Raw genomic sequence first — 21,334 nt, forward strand, 5'->3', positions numbered from 1 at the left:
ATCTTTCAGATATTTCAAACTCTGTATATGTCTGGTGTACAGGTAAAGACCTACCCTTATGCACCACTAAACGCAATGGGAGAATTCTGACTAACATCTATTTTTTATATCCAAACTACCATTTTATTTTCTTAAAAAAGACTGACAGGTTGAAAAGTTCATCCTGTCTTGCTAATTTTCTGCTGGAAAAAGAGTGAAGGTGGTGTTGTATTCTGCTATCATTCAAGAGCAAGTCTGGAAGTGAGGATAGCTCATTTATTTTAAGTAAAGTGGACTGCTGAAAATCCCACCCACCTTTAACATGCAAATCAAGGTTTCAAATCAGGGATGAGCTGCTTTAGCTGTAAAATCAGGGATGAACTGCCCTAATATTAGTTGATCCCCCAAGAGCTAATTAAACTAGGACCTGATTAGTTATTTGGAAGGGAGACCAACAGAAAATCCAAAGGTTGTAAATACAGGACATTTGAAAAAAACTACTCCAGGAAATTTGAAAAAAAACAACCCAATGGCAAACAGTTGTTGAACAGTTGTTCAATATCTTCTATATTGTTGCCAGGAGTTGAGCATACCTCAAAAGGGGCTTTGTGGATTACAATCATACGAGGAACAATGCAATTTAATGTGCTGGTTCTAATCTCTGTGGACTTCCTGGATTGAAGCATTCACTCCTTGGGTAAGTTTCTTGTAAAAGCTAACCCCGACTTTCATTTTAAGCTGCGCAGACCTTCCTCCTCTTATCCACAGCAGATAAAGGCAGTGATAAAGAGGCAGGCTTAATCAATGCAGTTGTTGTGCGTTCTCTTTTATGTGATTCTAGCTGCATCCAATAGATTCCTGGCACTTAGAATAAATAAGGAGTACAGACTTCACTGCGCTAAGATGCTGAACTGTGTGTGGCAAGAACTTATTTATTGCAAGTAAGTTATGGGTACCTATTTCAGACATTGAATTAGGACTGGGATGAGAGTAGTGAGAACAGTATTTTTCTGTGATTTATACCACCTGTCTACAACCAGAGAAAATACTAGCAAAATCATGTGTGTAATACCTATATTGTAATCCTCATTCTCAGTGATGATTTCAGCATTAGGGACCATAGTTGGTGGTTGGCACTTAGAAAGTTGATAGGCTGGGAAGAGAGAGAAATAAATTAAGTGCATGAGAGTACCAAATCTCTACCTGTGAGGCTTTAATATATATCTTTGTATTATAGATCCTCGGCAAAAGTTGGAATCACTTGTTGAGATAGGTGGCCATATAAATTGAATGGATGAGTAAATAAATAATGAACAAAGAGAGAAGCAAGAATCTGAATCTCTGGAAAATCAATTCCACAACAAACAGAACCTGCTCCCTGTTGGGGTGGTGGGGAAACCAATTTCTCCTTTTTGTAGCCTTCTGTGGTTCAACATTTTGAAGATTCATTGACCCTCAAGGATATATTTTTTTCAGAATAAATACATTCTTTTTTACTTTGTAAGTCAAATGTATTTCTTACCTCTTGGTTATACACTACACAACTACACAGTTGTTCACTCAGCATTTGGATTTCTTTGTGACACTGTTCATATAACTTGATTATTGAATTAACCCATTTGCTTGATTTGCACAATACCTGGGATCTCAAACCAACTCAATGGGCAGAGTTAAGCTACAAAAAGCATCTCTAATCTTAACAATAATCAATGCATGCAGCCTTTGGCTTCTAATAAATTTGATTAAGCATCCTGTGCAAACCTAACCAGAGGAATAAGGGCTACTTACTGGTCCAAATTAGTGTTTTTATGTTACATCAGGCACAGGGGTATGGCAGAGAAGGCGCCTGATAAATCTTAGTCAAATATGTAAGTAATATCCAATTGAACCATCATTGCTATATGCAACAATTACAAAACAAGCATGACAACAAACCCTTGCACCACAGTGAGCTGTACACACCATAGAAGTGGATGGCAAAGAGGCCTCCATTGGCTGCATCACTATGAAACTTCATCAGAGCATGGTTGGAAGAGCTCTGGATGGCTTTCTTCATCGAGTGTCCTGTAAAAACTCCCAACTGGGGAGCTGTCTCTTGAGAACCATCCCTGAAGAGAAAGGGAAAGAAATACAAAAGAGTAATAGAAAAGACATGGTTAAGAATGGGAGCATTATGGATCACAGTTTGTACTCTGTATTTCCCAGATTGTTGGCTGAAGCCAATTCCAACTGAGACTTTTCAAAGGGCTGACAAGTCCTTTTGATGCAAGAGCCAGATTATGCTTGGAAGGCCAATCAGACACTCCCAGTGGGTGAACCTGACTCAAGGATCCACAAAGTTCTCCTGATTTGCTCACAAGCCACAAGACCTATAAAAGGCACTTTTCCTATTTTCTTTATTTTATTTGGAATATTTGCCTAGCTATGCACTTGAAGATATCTCCATTCCCAGCCTAGAAATATAATATACAAAAAAAGAATTTGTATATTACTTACATACTTAACCTTTGTTAAGTAGTTTTAGTCTGCAATAAATTGTAACTAATGAAAAAAATACAAAATACCTATTTTAAATTTGACTATAAAAAGCATTTCTGCATTGCCACTCAGCTTTTGCTATGCAAAATGATTTCTAAACACTACATAATGGAAAGACTTTATAACTGAAAGGCAATTAGCATAATGCAGTACAGAGGATAAATAACACAATACAACTCTTCAATGCAAAAACAACACTGCAGCTCTTCCTATTCACAACTCGGTCCCTCTCTGGTCATGAGCTTGCTTCCTGTTGTGGACTTCTGATCTAAAGGCTGGTGGATCCCCACTGGACCTCAGAGCCATGGAAATGAGAGTAGACAATAGCTGTTGTATATTGACAACAGGACATATTTCCAAATTTCTCCATGATATCCTTTTTCTAAATCAAGCAATTTTCATTACTGCCTTTTTCATTGTCACTATCTTTCTCCAGATGCTCACTGCTACTTTAAAGTTCTTTAGGAAGCAAACTGAAATTTTCCCTTTCATCCAGGGGTTTGGAGGAAAAGATTTTCCAATTTGATTATGTCTTTTTGTACAATATATTTTATTGTCCTGGGTCTGCTGCCACCAAACTTCCTAATCCCAGCTTGGGCAGTTTCCCTTGGGGTAAGTGAAAAACTGATATCTCCAGACTTCTCATGGTGAGAGGATCACCTCATAAGGGAAGAGAACATAGCTATGACAGGGTTATAGCAACACCTACTGAAAAAGCTGGGCTCAGAGGGAGCCCTCGGCTCCAAATCCCACTCACCAGACAGTGATGAAGTCATTGTACGGCTCTGTTTGCAGCAAGGTAAAGTTGAGGTAGATGCCATATCCAGATGACACCATAAATAGCCATGTGCAGTCCTGGGAATTGGGATACTGATTGGGAAAGCCAGGGGAGTAGATCGTTCCATTTTGGGCAGTCATGTTTCCTCCACAGGGGACTGTATGCAATTGATCACAAAGAGACATTAAGAGCTACTAAATCCCAGTTCTTGCAGAATAGTGGTGGTATGATTTTAGTCTATTTTAAAGTCTTCCAAACTGCTATTCCCATGATCTATACCAGGGCTGTCAAACTCGCGGCCCATGGGCTGGATGAGTCACGCACTGGCTAAGGCCACACCCGGTTTAGCAAAGGGAGGAAAAGTCACAATCTGTCACGTGACGGCACAAGTTTGACACCCCTGATCTACCATATTTTTCAGAGTATAAGACGCACCTGAGTATAAGATGCAGCTTATTTTTGGGGGAGGAAACTAGGAAAAAAATCTGCCTACCAGGTATTCATCTGGCTAGCCTTCTTAGTCTGGTCAGCTTCAGCACATTAGTTTGCTGGTTTTTTATTTATTATTTATTTATTTATTTTATTAGATTTTTATACCGCCCTTCTCCCGAAGGACTCAGGGCGGTGTACAGCCGAAATAAAATACAGAGTATATACAATTAAAAGAAATTAAAAGAAACTATTAATAAATGGCCGATAATTTAAAAAATTTACAAATGTTTAAAATCTCTAAAACCCCAATTTAAAATCAACTATTTATGCCAGTCCTGCTTGAGTAAATAAGTATGTTTTTTAACCCCTGCTTGGGAATAAAAGAACAGCTTCTAAAGCAGGGGTCTCCAACCTTGGTCCCTTTAAGACTTGTGAACTTTAACTCCCAGAGTCCCTCAGCCAGCTTTGCTTTGCTGGCTGAGGGACTCTGGGAGTTGAAGTCCACAAGTCTTAAAGGGACCAAGGTTGGAGACCCCTGTTCTAAAGGATAACTGATCTTTGGAGAGAGAAGCAATGAGGAAAGCAGGCAAACCACGGAGATCGCTTCAATCACTAGAGCCTCATTAGGGCTGGGAAAAAAAACTTCACAGCTGAGAGTAGGAGGTAGCAGGCAAAGCACAGATCGTTAGCACCTCATTAGGGCTGGAAAAAAAAGGCTTTGAAAAAGCTACATTCAGAGTATAAGACACACCCAAATTTTCAGCCTCTTTCAGGAGGGAAAAAAGTGTGTCTTATACTCCAAAAAATATGGTATATAGTGTTTCTTAATCTTGGCCACTTGAAGATGTATGAACCTCAACTTCCAGAATTCCCTAGCCAGTACTCTTCTCTGGGTAGGCAGTAGGGAGAGAAAATACCCAACTCAGCTGAGCAGAGAAGATTACTAGATAACAAGCCAACGGGGAAATCCGCCTGGATCTATCCTGCTCGTGCTTACCGGTAATGCCGGCAGTGGGATGGTCCCCCACCCACTGAGACATCATTATACTCCCACGCAGTCCCGTCCCAAACCAGTAGTGAAGGTAAGTGGATTTCACCACTGAAACAAGCCCTTAACCCCTTTAAAGGAATCTTTTCAAAAGCTGATGATAACTGGTGTTGGCCTAAGTCTTCCTTAACCAGTTAACAATGTTGTGAACTTTGTCAATTTTTGTTTTGACTGGGACAACTGTGATTGTTAAAAGGACTACAAGTATAGCTCAGAATATGCAGAAGGTTACAAGTCATGGGAAGCCTTCTTCTAACAAACCAAAGTTTCCTCCAATGAGGATGTGACGAGAAAAGAATATATGAACCTGTGGCTGAAGCAAATTTAGCAAAGTTCAGCATTACTATACTTCTGTTCATACTGTTTTCTAGGAGAGCCACCAAGAGCAAATGTCCACATGAAAGGAATACTGAAAGAGGCATGCAGAAGATGGAGGTGAACAAATACAACAGTCCTACTCAAATTAAATCAAAGCTGTGGGAAAAAAAAAACATTTGTCACTCCCTGAAGGAACAGAAATTAAGGGTCATTGACATTATAATTAATGGATATCTAAGTACTGTAGAAGCAATAAAGCTGAATTAATAGTGGTCTACTTCTAAGTGAAACAGAAATCGATAAATGCCAAAGACCAACCAGTTCAGGTTTGTAGCCAGAAATGTGTGGTGGTGCTAGTGATGAAGGATAGGTAAACTACATGTGTGGAAACAAATGGATTATGATGCCTCTTGCCAAATACCAACAAGCCCCGTATACACATTTAATATGTATGTGATATATCTCAAGTAAACTAATTCAATGTGTTATTTTCTTTTTTTCCTTAATAATGCCCTTCCAAGAAAAGTCTCAATAAAGTCATACCTTCACACCTGGGCAATGGGTGGTCCCAGTTCCTATTGGTTCCATGTTGACAGGTTAAGACTGGTTGTCCAATCAAATGATAGCCAGGGAGGCACTCAAAAGAGATGGATTGCCCCACACTATAACCTGCTCCTCTTACAATACCATTGGCAAAGGGCTCAGGATCTGGGCACTCCTGGAGTTCATAAGCTGGATATCATAAAATACAAGCATGGCAATGGATTTAAAACCAGTTATTTCTTCAGAAATTCTTCTATTTACAAATGTTATCTTATATAGGGAAAGACCATTAGTCAGTGTTGGAGCACTGTTCATAGTGAAGGGAAGAAGAATAACTGAGGATGGGAAGTACCCTGACTGGAAACCTTGGAGCAGCAGTTCTCAACCTGTGGGTCGCGACCCCGTTGGGGGTCGAATGATGATTTGCCAGGGGTCGCTTAAGACCATCGGAAATATGGGAAGTATACTTGCGAGTCGAAGAATCGCGAATTCGGCTTCAGGCGCGATGAATTAAAAAAGAGAGAAATCTTTGCTCTGATGTCTCCCTCTCAAGCCAGCTGCAATCACTCCCAATCGCTAGCCTAATCTGGCTTCAGGCGCAATAAACTTAATAGGGGAGGAGTCTCCGCTTTAATGCCTCCGTCCTCAAGGCAATCGCAAGCAGTTCAGATCGCTAACCAATACGGCTTCAGGCGCAATAAATTCAAAAAAATAGTTTGCCGCTTTTTTTCGCCTTCTGCGGCTGCTGAAGCGCACTGAGATCGCTGCCTAAAAAAAATAATTTTATGGTTGGGGTCGCCACATCATGGGGAATTGTATTAAAGGGGTCGCAGCACTATAAAGGTTGAGAACCACTGCCTTGGAGGAAGTTAGCAATCAGCACAATCAATAATGGGCAAATTGTATAAACCCTCCCACATGCCTAATTTTGTTTACAAGTCTTCTTTAGTCAATCTGCAGGGCTTCCAAGGAAGTACTCTCTTCCAGATCCCCCAAGAGCTGTTTTCAATGGTCAAATATGGCTAGAGAGCTCTTCCTTCCCTCCCTAAATGGCCAGAAGTCTAACTTGGTATAAGCCAGGCAATTGACTTATTTCCAATGTTCTCTCAGCTGAACTCACATTCGTAGTAACTGATCTCTAATCTTTAAGCACAAGCTGTTTAGCAAACAAAGCTGAGCCATGAAATCAAGCTGCATGTGTTTGCATTAGTTTCTGGAATCCATCCAAATATTATATAAATATGAGGACCAATAAATTGATAGGCATTGTTCAGAAGTTCACCCTATCAGAGCAGCAATAGGTTAATAGCTACGGGAAGAGCTGCATTGCCCCAAAGGATCAATTTCTCATGATGTATTCCTGCTGGTAGAATCATCCCTTGTCATTTGGGCTGATTTACAAGATTAGTCTGCTCAAACAAGCATCATCCTAGCCAAGTGAAAATACCATGGTTTTATGGTATCTTTCTACCACTGCAATGCATTCTAAATTGTGATAATCTTGTGCAGATAGTCCTTGATTAATGATTGGAGCCATCTGGAGCAGGAGTCTCCAACCTTGGTAACTTTAAGCCTGGAGGACTTCAACTCCCAGAATTCCCCAGCCAGCAAAGCTGGCTGGGGCATTCTGGCAGTTGAAGTCCTCCAGGCTTAAAGTTACCAAGGTTGGAGACCCCTGATCTGGAGGGTATTTACAACCCAGATTTGAAATTTCAAAAGTCGTCCTTCATGCAATCACGTGAGCACAATTCATATGTTCAGCAACTATATCTCATCTATGGCCATTTGGTCACATGGCTGCATTTTATAATGGTTTTGCTGAAAACCAGCATTCTGTTTTTCTGCAAAATAGTGTCAATAGCAAAATATTGGTCTGCTTAATGACCACAGAATTCCCTTAACAACCACAGATTCACTTAACAACCACAGTGAATCACTTAATGACTGCTGCAAAAATTGTCGCAAAATCAGGTCAGTCATAAGCGTGACCCATTTTACAACTGTCAAGAGTTACGACTGCGATGGACAGGCTCCATTATAGCATTAGTTCAAGGACTATCTGTAGTTAGTCCAGAATCTTCAGTCTGCCCAAAAGAGAACAGTCAGATTAATAATTGCACAGTAAAACAATCATACTGTGCCAATATAGTACCAACTTCACTGGGTCTCTGTTCATTTCCAAGTCCAATTTAAATTTCTGGTACTAATTGCTAAACACATTCACATAAATTAAATTGTATGGATTTCATTGCATATCATGCTGTTCATAAATATTGCACTGAACATTTTGATTATAGACCTGCATATAGCTGAAATAATTAAAAATGACGCTGGTTTGATATGTGTATATGTCTGCATGAAATAAATTTGGAAAGTGAGCATGGGGAGGGATATAAAAACTGCTTAGAAGATTGAGAGCAAGGAAGAAAAATCTTGACTGGCATATGGCAGCACATTACAAAACAACAGACACTGGGTGTTTTGAATTTTATTGTTAAATCTGGAGTATTCCTTCTGTCGAGAAGCACACTGAAATTCTGAATCTTTATTTTTGAGCTCTTTTCTTAAAGCTAACATGAGACAAAGAGATTCTCTTGCATTCTTTATTTCTAAATAGCAGTACTCATTCAAAAGAGTTTGCTTTTGAAACTGATTTCAAAGGAGAAAATAACTTTTGTGGGTTTTTCATGTACTTCACGGGGTTGCTTTTGTGTGTATATATAATTTATTCTATTCTAAGAATCTGAAGTCTTCTTGACTTTTTCCTGAGTTTCCATCTAATCTCTAACGTATCTGGGGAACGCTGCAGCCATCACTGCTAATGAAAATCCTTTCCTGTGAGAAACTACTGAAGAATTTCTGATTCCTCAAGAGAAATTCAGAGAAGCCATTCTCTGGTTCTTTACCTACAGATTTGGTGATAATTTTACGAAGCTGTTCATGCTCAACTCTACTTCAAATATGCCTTTTTCCTGACCAGGGGGCCTTCATGCACAATGTTGCAAAGCCTCACCTCACTCACACCTACAAATGTTGATTTGATTGATTGCAATCCCCTATCCACCATCTTGTAGATTTTGACACCCCTCCACTCCTCCCCTTGAGCAAGATGGTCAAATGAAAGAGGATCTATAGAAAGTTCTACGAAATATACCGGCATAAAAGCCACCTTGAAGAAGCAATTCAACACCTTGCTTATCCCTGGAAGGAAAGAAGGAATGAAAAAGAAACTCAAAATAGTCCTGCCTTTATTCTCATTGGTATAAGAAGAGATAGCTGTTTTCTTTATCTTTTTTTCAGCTTTGGATAACCTTTTCCTTAATGTCATTGACTTGAATGGGGTAATTGGGAAACATGACCATTTGGCAGGGATAACATTAATGAGAGAGCCTTAACTTTTTCTTTATCTGATAAAAGTCCGGCATACAACACTGCATATACAATTAAGAAATACAGGTAGTCCTTGATTTACGACTTACAATTCAGCCCCAAATGTTTGCTGTTGTGAGATATTTGTTAAGTGAGTTTTGCCCCATTTTACGACCTTTCTTAAGTTAGTAACCTGGTTGTTAAGTGAATCTGGTTTTCCCATTGAGTTTGCTTGTAAGAAGGTTGCAAAAGGTGATCACATGACCTTGGGACACAACAGCAGTCATAAATATGAACCAGTTTTCAAGCATCTGAATTTTGATCCCATAATATAATATATATATAATATAAAATATTATAATAATAATAATAATAATAATAATAATAATAATAATAATAATAATAATAATAATAATAATAATAATAGATACAAACTCAAGGTAAATCGCTTTAAACTTGATTGCAGAAAATAAGACTTCAGTAACAGAGTGGTCAACGCCTGGAATGCACTACCTGACTGTAGTTTCTTCCCCAAACCCCCAAAACTTTAAGCTTAAACTGTCTACTGTTGACCTCACCCCATTCCTAAGAGGTCTGTAAGGGGTGTGCATAAGTGCACCTGTGTGCCTACCATCCCTGTCCTAATATTCTTTTTTTACTTACTCTTTTCATGTATTCAAATTATGTTTATACTTTTACCTGTTATCTTATATATGATTGACAAATAAATAAATTTAAAAAAATGATCATGGGGATGCTGCAAAGGTTGGAACTGTGAAAAACGGTGTAAGTCACATTCTTCAGTAACTTTGAATGGTCACTAAACAAACTGTTGTAAACCGAGGACTACCTGTAATAATATCTGTAACCAGAAAAGGAAGATGTTTGTTGCACTGAAGTAGAAATACAGAGAAAAAGCTAAAGAATAGACTTGTGCAAGGAGCAATTTGTCTGATGTAGTAATTAAGAGGTCTCTGAGCACCAAGCAAATTAAGATTGGACTGAATTCTTAGATATAACATTAATATATCCTGGAAAATACATTCTGGATTGATTTGTCATTTTGGCAGGTTACTAGGATTTAGCAAGACTGCTGCCCTAAAAGTATTGCTTATAGAAAATACAGCAGTTATATGCATTCATCACTCTTGCCAAGTGCTCCAAAGACAATGGAGTTGCTCCATTCTTAATCTTCTTGGCTGCCTGATCCTTACCTTGATATTCTACTTTAAAACCAGGCTTGTTCTGTGAGTGGTCACTGTGGAAATATATGGTGGTTTCATGTGACGTGGAAAGAAGAGATCCTGGGAGGTCAGTCCCACTAAATCGGCTGATGATGTTACTGGTGTCGTACGGCCCATTGCGAATTTCAACAAAGTCGTGATTAGGTTCAGTGGAAAAGTTTAAGAACTGGAGATGAGCACCTGCACATGGCAGAGAAAGTGGGAGAAAGGAGATTTCATTAACTGAACTGCTTGCCAAATATTCTGTTTGATTAACTTTCCATCATTCTTCCCCAAAGTACATCTTGCAGAATTCTCAAGGTTTCAGAACCAGGAACCTTCATAGACAATATTGTACAATGTGGTAGGTGCCAAAAGAAGATCAGTATTACTCCTAGTGATTGAACAAGACCCTGCAATATCCTTGTGAACGTTTTCAGAAGTGGTTTTATCTTGCCTTCTTCATCCCAGGGCTGAGAGAGCCGTACTGGACTAAATTCATCAGGTGGCTTCATATCTAAGGTAGGGTTAGAAATGACAGTCTTCCAGTTTCTAGGCCAGTATCTTTAACCACTATATCAACCTGGTTCTCATATATGTAATGCTTCTTAAATACCATTTAGGAGCATTTTGTGCCCCTGAGAACCCAGGACTATTATACCGCCAGCCCTGATTTAGAAATAAAAGATGAAACATCACCAGAAAGCACACTGAGAGGGCCTAGACAGCTACTTTGGTTGTATTTGGTAATTTACTTTCTAAAAAAATGCCTTTTTCCCTGGCTTCCTAATAACTGAATAAAGGCTATTCCAATATACCTCTTGACTATTCTATTGCTATAATTCTGATGGGGGGGGCTCTGCTTCTGGGTAATAGGTGTTTTTCTCTTTGCAGGTAATGGATCTAAAGTGGGCAATCCTGCTTGATATCCTGAGCCTCTGTGGCTCAGATTGGTAAAACAGTCTGTTATTAACAGCAGCTGCTTGCAATTACTGCAGGTTCAAGTCCCACCAGGCCCAAGGTTGACTCAGCCTTCCATCCTTTATAAGGTAGGTAAAATGAGGACCCAGATTGTTGGGGGCAATAAGTTGACTTTGTATATAAATATACAAATAGGATGAAGACTATTGCTAACATAGTGTAAGCCGCCCTGAGTCTTCGGAGAAGGGCGGGATATAAATGCAAATTAAAATAAAATAAAATAAATAAAATTTACTTTGCTTTACTTTATTGTACTTCACTTTAGGCTATCTATGATTAAAGTACATGGGTGAAGCATAAACAGCAACTGGATTGCTAATTTAATGCCATCACCAAATACATTATCACTTGCTTTGAAAGAAGGGGGGATACAGAAAGATGTGGTGAAAAATTGTCATTTGAAGGGCAGCAAATTGATTTGTAGCAAGATGTCCAGTGGTGGGATTCAAAAATTTTTACTACTGGTTCTGTGGGCATGACTTGGTGGGCGTGGCATGGCTTGGTGGGTGTGGCAGAGGAAAAATACTGTAAAATCTCCATTCCTACCCCACTCTAGGGGAAGATTGCTGGAAAATCCCCATTTCCTCCCGATCAACTGGGACTTGGGAGGCAGAGAATAGATAGGGGCTGGGCCAGCCAGAGGTGGTATTTTCTGGTTTTCTGAACTACTCAAAATTTCCACTACTGGTTCTCCAGAACTGGTCAGAACATGCTGAAACCAACCTCTGAAGATGTCCCTTGCCTGGATGTTGGATCAAAGAAAACCAGCCACTCATACTTTGCCTACATCTTTCCTCCAGTACCATTAGCTAGTCATTTGGATTTTGCATGTTGGATTTAACTGGGACAATTAGATAGGACAATTTCCCCACTACTGAGAAGGAGACAGAGAAGAAGAAGAAAAAAGAGAAGAAAGAAGGAGAAGAAGAAGCCTACACTGAATCTAAGACTTAAGAAAAAGTGCTCACCAACTTGCATTGGAAGGGATATAGCATTCATTAAAAAACTCATTACATTTTATGACCAAATTTAAAAATGGATCATCAGCTTCTGGATCAACTGTTATTTTTGACTTTGAAATGGTCTTGCATGCAATTATTTTTATTATGATAATTATTTATTTAACAGAACTAACTAAAGCAAGTATAGAATAATGTATTAAAACAGAACAATGTCTATGTTTGTAAAAAATGGAAAAATATCATTGGCATATTTAAAGTTGCACAGAAAGTAATGTTTGTTACCAATATGGCTCTTAGATAAAACAACTGGGTTAGATAGGAGTCAAATATTCTTACTTTCAATGCTAATATCAATCAAAACCCATAATTATAATCAAAGAAAAAAGGCCATTTCAAAAAAGCATTTTAGGAAGAAATATATATGAATAAATTTCAGTGGTGGGCTGCTATGGGTTCACCCTGGTTCGGGAGAACAGGTAGGAGCGGCGGCAGAATGCTCCGCTCACTAACCTGGACATCATCAAATATGCTCTGTGCATACGCAGAAGCTTCTGAAAATGTGCAGAAGTGGCACGTGTGCGAGTGAGCAAACTGGTATCAAAGGTAAGTGATACCCATCACTGATACATTTGTGTGAATGTATTCATGTTAAAGTGGGATTAGAACCCAAAATGCTTTATAATAGAATAAAATAGAATAGAATTTTTTATTGGCCAAGTGTGATTGGACACACAAGGAATTTGTCTTGGTGCATATGCTCTCAGTGTACATAAAAGAAAAGATACCTTCATCAAGGTAAAACATTTACAACACAAATGATGGTCAATATATCAATATAAATCATAAGGATTACCAGCAACAAAGTTACAGTCATACAGTCATAAGTGGAAAGAGATTGGTGATGGGAACGATGAGAAGATTAATAGTAGTGCAGATTTAGTAAATAGTTTGACAGTGTTGAGGGAATTATTTGTTTAGCAGAGTGATGGCCTTCGGGAAAAAACTGTTCTTGTGTCTAGTTGTTCTGGTGTGCAGTGCTCTATAGCGTGGTTTTGAGGGTAGGAGTTGAAACAGTTTATGTCCAGGATGTGAGGGATCTGTAAATATTTATAAGAGACAGTTAAGTTTTTTGGCAGGGAGATGATCATAGTGAAGAGGCCTTCCACCTCATTATTCTCGGCCAAACTCATGTAATTAATCTTTTTTTGAAACAAACATATAAAATGGAAAAGTTTGGATCCAGAATGTTCTGGTTCTGGAACAGGCTAAATTGAGAGTTCCAGGACTGGTCTGTGCATTCTTGGAAGGGTATCATCTGGAACACGAAGGAAGAAATGGATTTCTGGAGGTAAAATAAAAATTTCAAGGAGAAAAATGAAACATTCCAGATAACTATTATATGCACATAACTATTTACAACATCCCTGCTTTAAAATGTCACTATTATGAATACTTCCCAATTATCTGCAGGAAGTCAGAAGAGCCTTGAAAGAAGATAGAATTCATATCCAATTGCTGGTTCAAGATTTAGAATGTGAAAGTTTTACCAAAGGAATTCTAGAAAAGGTGAGGTGGGACTATCTGAACTGCTGTCTCCCCAATGTTACCTTTGTTTTCTTCTACTCTGTTAGCTTTTGTTAAACAAAACCTTGTAAGTCAAAATGTTTTCTCTTTAAAATAAAAAAAATCTAAAAATATCATTCATTCATTCATTAATTCAACCAAGGAGATTAGGGTTGGCTTATCAAGCCATGAAAAGTGTCTGAAAAGAGGTATCTGAGATGGGAAGGATGCTGTGATTTCCTTACCAAATCCCACAGTAAAGGATATCTTCCAAGTACAATCACTGTTGCTAGGGTAGTTTCCAGGAAAGCCAGGGCTCAGGATGACACCTTCCATCTCCTCCAAGATTCCGCCACACTGGGCTGTTGAAATTACAATAAAGCAGATGGTCATAAACTATTTCAGATGTCTTTGTCTTTGGGTTGAGTGACTATCAGGACCGCTGAAGAGAGAGCTGATGGATGGGCACAGGATTGATATGCTGAGGATTCGATGTACCGCATCTAGAACATCTTTAAAAAGATGAATAGAGGGTGCCAAATCCATTGCTAGACAGATTGAATTATGTTCAACTAAGTCAGGCATAGCAAGTGGTTCATAGATTGCATGTTAATCCAAGCCCCTCACCAAATGGGCGAATTCTTTATTTGAAGTTTAAAAGGAAGTCGTAATATACTGAAATAGGGTTTTGGAATGGAGGCAATATCTGCAGGGAGGCAAACCTCACGAAGGAAGCCTGGGGATTGATCTTAGCCAGTTCTTAGTCCACATTTGTCCACCCTCCACGTTAAACTAACAAGATAGCTTCACCTAGTATTGTGTCAAAATTTATCAAACTAGGTTTTTTCACACCAACTGGGGCAGTGGTGAAACCCAATTTTTTTTTACTACCGGTTCTGTGAACTTGGCTTGGTGGGCATGGCAGGGGAAGGATACTGCAAAATCTCCATTCCCACCCACTCCAGGGGAAGGATACCGCAAAATCCCCATTCTCTCCCCAGTCTGGGACCAGCCAGAGGTGGTATTTGCCGGTTCTCCAAACTACTCAAAATTTCCGCTACCGGTTCTCCAGAACCTGTCAGAACTTGCTGGATTTCAACCCTGAACTGGGGATGGGGTGGTGGGTCCATGAAGGAGGGTGGTCAAAAAATCAATATGGTGGCCACAACTACACACTGGAAGCCCTGCCCTTTTTAATATGTGTTACAAATCAAAAGGGGCCATGGACTTGATCTTATGATCATTGCTGTGGCCATCATTTGCCTTTTTTAAGCCTCTCCATGGATGTCCCTCCCAAACAGATAAATTCTATTCTAGGGAGCATGGAACAATTTCATTTCCCATCATGTACTACCAATATGATAACAAGGAAACATAAGGAGGTTATGCCTTCCTGTTCTCAATTCCTAGATCTGGGTCAATTTTCCATCTTCAGTTGTATATGTATAATGGGCAGAAGAAATAACCTTGAGGGACAGAAGAAGAGCCATGGGAAAAACAAAGGGTGGCTAAAAGAAATTTGAGTCCAAGTGGAATTGTAATCTGAGAAAGTATGTGTCTCAGGCTTGACCTTCCCTAGTTCTCATGAAGATGAAGCAGAGGTGGGTTTCAGCTGGTTCTGACAAGTACTGGAGAACTAGCAGTGGAAATTTTGAGTAGTTCAGAGAACCGGTAGTAAAAATTCTGACTGGCTTCGCCCTCATCTATTCTCTGCCTTCCAAATCTCAGCAATTGGGAGGGAATGGAGATTGTACAGTATCCTTCCCCTGCCATGCCCACCAAGCCACGCCCACCAAGCCACGCCCACAGAACTGGTAGTAAAAAAATTTAAATGCCACTATTGAGATATTCAGACTTGTACGATTCTGTTCCTGAAGCCTTATAATAAAAATAGTATTAACATTCATAACTTTGGTTTCCTAATCAGATACCTTGAAGGGCTCACAATATCTAGGACCACTTCTTGGACTATAATGGACTTCTAGCTCCCTTCAATACAGTCCACATCAGAGCCTAGAGGACTATATTTTTAACCCACCCTGACATTTGACAGTGCAGATTCCCTTCATTACATGCATTTTTTCACTGCTGATTCTATTGCGTTCTAATTTCATACCCCCTGATGTCTGTTTAAATGAAACTCCTTCTCAATTATTTAAAAAGGGGAACATCTGGATAAAGGAAGATGGGAAATCCCTAGTCAGTCCATTTTGTAGGGACACGGTAGCAGTTTATCAAAACTTGATTGCTTCTGTCTTTCGGAATGTGACACAACAATATTTATACCTTTCTACTATCATTTTTTTTTTCAGCAAGGAAGGAAACATGCTGTCAAAGGCTATTTCTTATTCAGGAGGTGCAGCCAGAAAATCAGGCATACTGATTAAATTAAGTGCCTTGTTTCTAAAAAGAGGCAGTAAAAACAAACTCATGAAAATTTGTGGTTTTTTTAATTTAGGTCTTTTACAATCAAAAGAATATAGAATAACAATGTTGGAAGGGACCTTGGAGGTATTCTAGTCCAACCCCTTGCTCAAGCAGGAGGCCCTATGTCATTCAGACAAATTGTCTTAAAAACCTCCAGTGATGGAGCAACCACAACTGGAGGCAAGCCATTTCATTTGTTCAGTATCAAGAAATTTCTCCTTAGTTCTAGGTTGGGTCTCTCTTTAATGATCTTTTACCTGTTACTTCATACTGCCCTCAGATGCTTTGAAGAACAGGTCAACTCCCTCTTTTCTGTGACAGACCCTCAAGTGGGTCTGTGATAATTCGCCATGCCCAACTGCTACATGGCCAACTCGCTGCAGGACAAGAATTACACTAATATGAAAGAAGTAGTGGAACAGAATCATTAAAGAAAGGATGCAAAAGGAGGGACAAAGCGAAATGTGAACGGCAAAAATTAAAATATTTTATAATTTATTTTAATTAATTAAATAGAATTATTAAATTGTCCCACAGTGAGTGGTCCCATGGTGAGTTGGCCACAGCAAGTTGGCTATGGCAAGTTGTCCCATTTCACCCTCAAATACTGGAAGACTGCTATCCCTAGTCCTTCTCTTTGTTAGTCTAGACTAGTTCCCTCAATCATTCATCATATGGCTTAGCCTCCAGGCCCCTTATCATCTTTGTTGCTCTTTTCTGCACTCTTTCTAGAATCTCCACATTTTTTTATATCATGGTGAGTAGAACTGGGTTCACCAGTCCATGTTTTAATTCCACAACATTACAAATGAAAAGACAATTTAGATTTCTTTCTGTACATCAATATATTTTACTTAAAAATAATATTTAACATCATGTGATGCTTAAAAAATAGCTGGACATTGTGTAAAAGGAAAAGAAGAATGGGCAAAATTGAAGCAGAGTGGGGACAACCATTCCAGTTCTGAGGCTATTGTTCCCCCTTTCTGCTACCTTCTTTTCTTTCCCCAAAACAGGAGATTATAAAAAAGGTAAATAGGAATGATAGAAGTGATATTATTCATAGGAGTTTTAAAATTAAACCATGAGGCACGTGTAATTTGATTCTGAGGAAACTGCAGGATCAGGAATATCTGTAAAATGTGGTAAAAAGAAACTCAGGATTATGAGGGTGGAATCTAAACTCTGCCTTTTTGTGCATTGCACATTAAAAAAATGGACACAACTTCAATCACATCACAGTCGTTGCCATCTTTTTTTGACCATACTCTGTGGACATCCCTGTGCAGGTGACTGTTCTCTTTTATCGTTCAATGAAAGTTGTTTTAATTTTTGATTGGGAGTCACCCAGAGTTTATTATAAGATGGGCAGCTATATCAATATTTTAAATAAACAAAGAATAAAATAAAACCTGTCAGCATCCTTCCTGGCTTCCTAAGTTTCTTGAAATCTCAAGAGAGAGGCCAGGGAGAATTCCTCCTCTTTTATTTCAAATTTGTGCAGCCAGGTTCCCTTCAGAATGATAAAATAACGAATAATGGAAACATCAATACCAGGAAAAGCACCATGTATACCAACTCAAATGACAAAACAAGCTTTAAAAAAGTATTAAGAGAAACATTACTTCTGCTTTCTTCCCCTTATTCCCCAGAGAATTCAGAATTTATTTAAAATTCCTCTCTTAATGGGAATATTTTGTAGCTTACTACATATTGGATGTCAAATTTTACTCCTGCACTGATTGTATTGTGCAATTCAATGCGAGTGTATGTTCAATGTCATGTCTATTGTGGATCAATGGTTTGAAAGTCACTAGGGGTTTACTGCGTGTGGGGAAAGTGACTCGCAAGACCTCGTCTTTTAAGCTGATCTGTCACTTGTTCCTTTACTCAAAAACAGGCAGGGGTTTTTATACTAACACTGATTCAGCTGTTTTATGCTAATATTGATTCAAGTATTTCCATGTTCATGGAACAGAGGTCTGCATTCAGACAAAATAAAAATGTTCTGATGAAGTGCAAATAAGCAGGAGGCCACCTGCTTAACTGAGTGGAACAAAATGTTGATGGGCTGAACAGGGGAAAAGTGTTCACAGAAGACAACACAAACAGAAAAGAACATAGGACAGATTTGTTACAGTATAACTAGAACAGGGGTCTCCAACCTTGGTCCCTTTAAGACTTGTGGACTCCAACTCTCAGAGTTCCTCAGCCAGCTTTGCTGGCTGAGGGACTCTGGGAGTTGAAGTCCACAAGTCTTAAAGGGACCAAGGTTGGAGACCCCTGAACTAGAAGACAAAGATATATTAAAACATGATCTCAACTGGAAATAACATTTTTTGGTGAACACTAGCTTGGTTCATATGAAACACCAAGCCCTAAAACACAATTGCCACATTCATACAAATGTAGATCAATACATCAAGGATATTATGCATATAACAGGTTGGTGTGGTTCACACAGCATGCTAAAATTGGTTAACCCAACGATGCTTTTTTTCAAGAGACAGCTGGATTTCTTTGATTTTCCTTGAAGACGTTTTGCTTCTTGTCCAAGAAGCTTCTTCAGTACTGAAGAAACTTCTTGGCTGAGAAGTAAAACCTCTTTAAGAAAAAAACAAAGAAAGTCCAGTTGCCTCTTGAAAAAAGCACCTTTGGAACAGGGGTGAAATCTAAAAATTTTCCCTACCAGTTCTGTGGGCGTGGCTTGGTGGTCAGATGACTGGGTGGGCATGGCCAATAACAATAAATAATAAAAATAATTAACAAAGTATAAAAAACAATAAGAGGTACCAAAAACCAACTTTCACACTTTACACACACACAATACAACACAACTGACTCACACACAATGTAAAAGCAGCTGCACTTCACACTTCACACAGCCACAAAAAGCTCAAAAACCAACTTGCACACTTTACACACACACAACTGACACACACACACACACACACAATGCCACATACAGCTTTCTGAGATTTTGTGTGTTTGTGTAGTTAGAATGAAACACTACAGAAACACACCAAATCTCAGAAAGCTGCGCAAATATTTTATTATTTTATTTTATTTTATTTTATTTTATTATTTTATTTTATTTTATTTTATTTTATTTTATTTATTTTATTTTATTTTATTTTATTTTATTTTATTTTATTTTATTTTATTTTATTTTATTTTATTTTATTTTATTTTATTTTATTTTATTTTATTTTATTTTATTTTATTTTATTTTGGACTTCAAATCCCAGAGTTCCTCAGCCGGCAAAGCCAGCCAGTTGATCACCGAGGAAATAGATTAGTTGAGTGATTGATTCTGTCTGGCTGAAAGTGAAACTAGAGCTTTCGGCTGGAAAAAGAGCCATGCGTTCATCAGTAATCAGGTAAGTGCCTTAGAATCTCTACTCTTACTTGTAGAAAACATGTTTTCTACAAGTAAGAGTACAAGTAAGGTTCTGCTGATGAGGAACTCAGGTGAGATTGCCAGAGGAGACTTTAATTTTTTTTTTTAAAGTTTAAAGTCTCTGCCCATCTCAGCTGAGGGATCCTCAAAGGTTTTTTTTTTTACTTTTAAAGGCATGTTTGACTGAAGCAAAACCGGCTTTTAAAAGTAAAAAACAAAAACCTCTGCAGATAGTGCGGCTCAGCAGAGGCGACGGGGCGGGGCCAGGGATTTTTGCTACCAGTCCTCCAAACCAGCAGCTGCCATCGCTACTGGATCGCGTGAGCCGGTCCGATCCGGGAGCATTTCACCCCTGCTTTGGAACAACCATGACCTGGATGACTGTGAATCACTAAAGACTTTTAAAAATACTTGGGTTTTGAGAACATACTCTACCACACACTATCTAAATCCATTTTAGCCTAGTTTGATATGTTGAGTTAACACAATCCTTAGAAAATACTATTAGATATCCTGCAGTCTGGAAGAAACAATGGTTATCATCTGGAAATTCCAAAAATGAATGACTATCTCATAGCAACTTCAGTGGCTAACTTCCGGTTTCCATCTCCATATTGCATGCTGTTGCTTTTATTCTTGTCGCAGAGAACAATTATGCTGACCAGAAAAAAATGAAGCTTTCAAAGTATTCCCCTAACTTCATTTCCTGCATCAAACTGATTATTATTGTTCCACATTGATTTTTTTTCTAATAAATCCACAAAACCAATAGGAAAACCAGAGAGAATCCCAGTTGCAGCAAAATATTCTGCTTAATTCACTAAGCTCAGAATAGGCTCCTACAAGCATCTACACATAACTGATAGAAAAAGCCTCTATTTATAGGCAACGGAGTATACAACCTGGAATAAAGTATTTAGACGAGTTTCATTACCTTAAGCTGGGGAGATCATATGTTTTACAGGAGGCAGACTGACTATTCTCATTCTTGCATAAATCACTGAAGATCTAGTATAATAGATGCTCTTTGGGTATTGTTTGTAATCTTGGCAAGGTAGCAAACACATTCATCTATTACTGACCTCATTCCTGTCTGGGAAAAGACACTTATTTGTGGCGTCTTTGTTTTCTATAGACAAGAGGTGGCTAAAATTGAGCACAAAAGCTGACAAGATAACTTGCTGTTTTAAAGAGAGACGAGAGAATATGAAATCAGTATTAGATGAGAATATAGTTTCACAAACGAAGGATTTCTTCAACATTCAGATGTTCACTAACTTGTGAGCGAGTAGTGGAACATCAGAAAGTAACATGAATAATTAAATTAAGTGAAGTAAGACTCAACATACAACAAGGATTACCATAGCTGGTAGTTTTGTTTCTCAAAGTCCCTCCCAGTCCTCAATCCAAGGCTTAGATCAGATATGGCAAGTATGGTTGCAATGCCCTGTTCATTCCTCCTCTTCCTAATAAGAGTCAATTTTGGGACCACAAATTCTAGACCCCCATTGGTCTTTTAATCCAACCCACCTTTCATGGCGAAACAGGAGGTGGGACCATCAGGTTCAAATACTGATTTGAAATGTTCAAAAATAAAGGTCAGCTAGAGAAAGAAAGGTGGGAGGGAGACAGGGTCATTGGCAAAGAACTAAATAAACTTTTACCTATACAAAGTGGAGGAGGATAGTTCCAGCGTCGCACAGTTCCTGGCATGCAGGAAATATGAGAGTGCCCCTGAAGCAAAGGAAGAAAGAAATAAAGAGAAAAAAACAA

The 21,334-nt window shown here is 38.7% G+C and overlaps 1 protein-coding gene across 1 annotated transcript in view; it reads right to left on the reverse strand.

The window, feature by feature from the left end:
* Window positions 1-21,334, reverse strand: part of CSMD2 (CUB and Sushi multiple domains 2) — a 795,888-nt gene that overhangs the window by 94,956 nt on the left and 679,598 nt on the right. The window contains exons 39-45 of the mRNA XM_058195470.1: window positions 21,226-21,295; window positions 13,980-14,096; window positions 10,220-10,429; window positions 5,637-5,825; window positions 3,275-3,452; window positions 1,942-2,087; window positions 1,052-1,132 (exon numbers count right to left, since the gene is read on the reverse strand). Of these exons, the coding sequence (XP_058051453.1) occupies window positions 1,052-1,132; window positions 1,942-2,087; window positions 3,275-3,452; window positions 5,637-5,825; window positions 10,220-10,429; window positions 13,980-14,096; window positions 21,226-21,295 (991 nt within the window). The remainder of the gene's footprint in view (window positions 1-1,051; window positions 1,133-1,941; window positions 2,088-3,274; window positions 3,453-5,636; window positions 5,826-10,219; window positions 10,430-13,979; window positions 14,097-21,225; window positions 21,296-21,334) is intronic.

This window comes from Ahaetulla prasina, chromosome 10, assembly GCF_028640845.1.
Source record: "Ahaetulla prasina isolate Xishuangbanna chromosome 10, ASM2864084v1, whole genome shotgun sequence".
Classification (NCBI taxonomy): Eukaryota; Metazoa; Chordata; class Lepidosauria; order Squamata; family Colubridae; genus Ahaetulla; species Ahaetulla prasina.